This window comes from Salvelinus sp. IW2-2015, linkage group LG15 (genome assembly GCF_002910315.2).
Source record: "Salvelinus sp. IW2-2015 linkage group LG15, ASM291031v2, whole genome shotgun sequence".
In the NCBI taxonomy this organism is placed as follows: Eukaryota; Metazoa; Chordata; class Actinopteri; order Salmoniformes; family Salmonidae; genus Salvelinus; species Salvelinus sp. IW2-2015.
This window is the reverse complement of record NC_036855.1, coordinates 10,208,418-10,211,435: the sequence shown is the minus strand read 5'-3', so window position 1 is coordinate 10,211,435 and position 3,018 is coordinate 10,208,418. Positions and strand designations below refer to the sequence as shown.

Genomic DNA, 3,018 nt, shown 5'->3' with positions numbered 1-3,018 from the left:
GTACAAAATTATCTATTCCACAGTTTAAGAGACGGAGTCCTATGTGGCGACTATAAACCTGATAAGGCTGCTCTTACGCCTATGGAAGAAGCCACTGCTACCAAAACCTCCATTAGCCAAGAAGGCCAAGACTACGTTTGCAACTGGCACATCGCGGGACAAAGATTGTACTTTTGGCTGGCATGAAACTGTCGCTCTGGTCTGCATGGAAACAAAATCAGAATTAGTTTGCCTATATGACCAGGCGTGTATGTTTGCGAGGGAAAATGGGGAGGCTTGCAAGCTGAAGAACAACATCCAACCTGTTAAGCACGGGGGTGGTAGGCTCATGTTGGGGGGTCTTTGCTGCAGGAGGTCTGGTGCCACTTCACAAAAATAGTGGATCATTGAGGAAAAGAAAAATTAATGTTGGATATATTAAGCAACATTTCTCAAGACATCAGTCAGGAAGTTAAAGCTTTTGGGTCGCAAATGGGTCTTTCCAAATGGACAATGACCCAAAGGATTACTTTCCAAAGTTGGTCGCACAATGGGTCTTGGCTGATTTCTTTTGATTTTCCCATGATGTCAAGCAAAGAGGCACTGGGTTTGAAGGTAGGCCTTGAAATACATCCACAGGTACACCTCCAATTGACTCAAATGATGTACATGTGTGGAATTGCAGGAAATTAACTTTAAAATGAAATGTTTTCTCTCTGCCGTCAAGAAGGGAGCCACCAAAATGTTTTGCCCGTGAGGTGGGGGGGGGTTAGGGATTTGAACTTAAGTGATAAGAGAGGTTGAATTAATGCTGTTGTATATCCGTGAGAAAGGTTGTGTGTGGTCAACATGTACATATGCAGGACTGTGGTTCGGGGAGCGAGGGAGATAGCTGAACTCACGTGATGAAATGAGGGTGACTGCCCATTTTCTCCTCAAGCTTCTCCAGAAATGTGAAGTCAGTGGCCTCTCCAGGTCTCAGGCATTCTTCATCCTGAGAAAGCAACAAGATCATCCCTTTCATTTCAGCCTATGTCCTTCCCAAGAGCAATAGGATGCATCATGTTACTAATTTACTCTATGGGTTGAGTCCTGATCAAAAGTAGTGCACTAGATAGGGAATAGGGTGCCATTTGTGTGTCCTCACCAGTACTGAAATGATGCCCCTATGTTTCTCCTCCACTAAGTCACAGATAATCTTATTGTTGAAGAACTGGACAGGCTCCCACTGAAGATGAAAGGAAATAGGTGATGGGAAGACGTGTGAGTTACGGGAATACTACCTAAGCTAAACTCAGCATAAACACACAAGGCATTGCAGGATGCAACAGTAACTATAACAACAAAGTAATACTATGACAAGGTACAAATGCCATATTACACATGTTGACTAAATAGAACCGGATAGAATAGGATAGATAAATATCCGTGTGTGGAAAAATTACGTGTACCCCAATGCCCTCTGCCTCGTATTCCTCCTGCTCCGACTTCAAGGTCAGCTGGATAAAAAGCTGCTGCAGTTTCTCGTTGCAGTAGTTTATACAGAACTGCTCAAAACTGGAATGGACATACAACAGATAACAATTGATGTGTACCTTAAAATGTAGCCCACCAGTTTTCTACAATTTACTGCACAACCTAGTTCCACCCAGAGCTACAGTGGGGAGAACAAGTATTTGATACACTGCCGATTTTGCAGGTTTTCCTACTTACAAAGCATGTAGAGGTCTGTAATTTTTATCATAGGTACACTTCAACTGTGAGAGACGGAATCTAAAACAAAAATCCAGAAAATTACATTGTATGATTTTTAAGTAATTCATTTGCATTTTATTGCATGACGTAAGTATTTGATCACCTACCAACCAGTAAGAATTCCGGCTCTCACAGACCTGCATAAGTATTTGATACATCAGAAAAGCAGAACTTAATATTTGGTAGAGAAACCTTTGTTTGCAATTACAGAGATCATACGTTTCCTGTAGTTCTTGACTAGGTTTGCACACACTGCAGCAGGGATTTTGGCCCACTCCTCCCTACAGATCATCTCCAGATCCTTCAGGTTTCGGGGCTGTCGCTGGGCAATACGGACTTTCAGCTCCCTCCAAAGATTTTCTATTGGGTTCAGGTCTGGAGACTGGCTAGGCCACTCCAGGACCTTGAGATGCTTCTTACGGAGCCACTCCTTAGTTGCCCTGGCTGTGTGTTTTGGGTCGTTGTCATGCTGGAAGACCCAGCCATGACCCATCTTCAATGCTCTTACTGAGGGAAGGAGGTTGTTGGCCAAGATCTCGCGATACTGACCCCATCCATCCTCTCCTCAATACAGTGCAGTCGTCCTGTCCCCTTTGCAGAAAAGCATCCCCAAAGAATGATGTTTCCACCTCCATGCTTCACGGTTGGGATGGTGTCTTGGGTTGTACTCATCCTTCTTCTTCCTCCAAACACGGTGAGTGGAGTTTAGACCAAAAAGCTCTATTTTTGTCTCATCAGACCACATGACCTTCTCCCATTCCTCCTCTGGATCATCCAGATGGTCATTGGCAAACTTCAGACGGGCCTGGACATGCGCTGGCTTGAGCAGGGGACCTTGCGTGCGCTGCAGGATTTTAATCCATGACGGCGTAGTGTGTTACTAATGGTTTTCTTTGAGACTGTGGTCCCAGCTCTCTTCAGGTCATTGACCAGGTCCTGCCGTGTAGTTCTGGGCTGATCCCTCACCTTCCTCATGATCATTGATGCCCCACGAGGTGAGATCTTGCATGGAGCCCCAGACCGAGGGTGATTGACCGTCATCTTGAACTTCTTCCATTTTCTAATAATTGCGCCAACAGTTGTTGCCTTCTCACCAAGCTGCTTGCCTATTGTCCTGTAGCCCATCCCACCTGTTTGCAGGTCTACAATTCTATCCCCTGATGTCCTTACACAGCTCTCTGGTCATGGCCATTGTGGAGAGGTTGGAGTCTGTTTGATTGAGTGTGTGGACAGGTGTCTTTTATACTGGTAACGAGTTCAAACAGGTGCAGTTAATACAGGTAA

General features: G+C 44.9%; 1 protein-coding gene across 1 annotated transcript in view; it reads right to left on the bottom strand.

The window, feature by feature from the left end:
- myo1ha (myosin IHa) overlaps positions 1–3,018 on the bottom strand; it is a 28,812-nt gene that overhangs the window by 19,846 nt on the left and 5,948 nt on the right. Inside the window, exons 11-13 of the mRNA XM_024001840.2 lie at positions 1,431–1,536; positions 1,127–1,207; positions 882–973 (exon numbers count right to left, since the gene is read on the bottom strand). Of these exons, the coding sequence (XP_023857608.1) occupies positions 882–973; positions 1,127–1,207; positions 1,431–1,536 (279 nt within the window). The remainder of the gene's footprint in view (positions 1–881; positions 974–1,126; positions 1,208–1,430; positions 1,537–3,018) is intronic.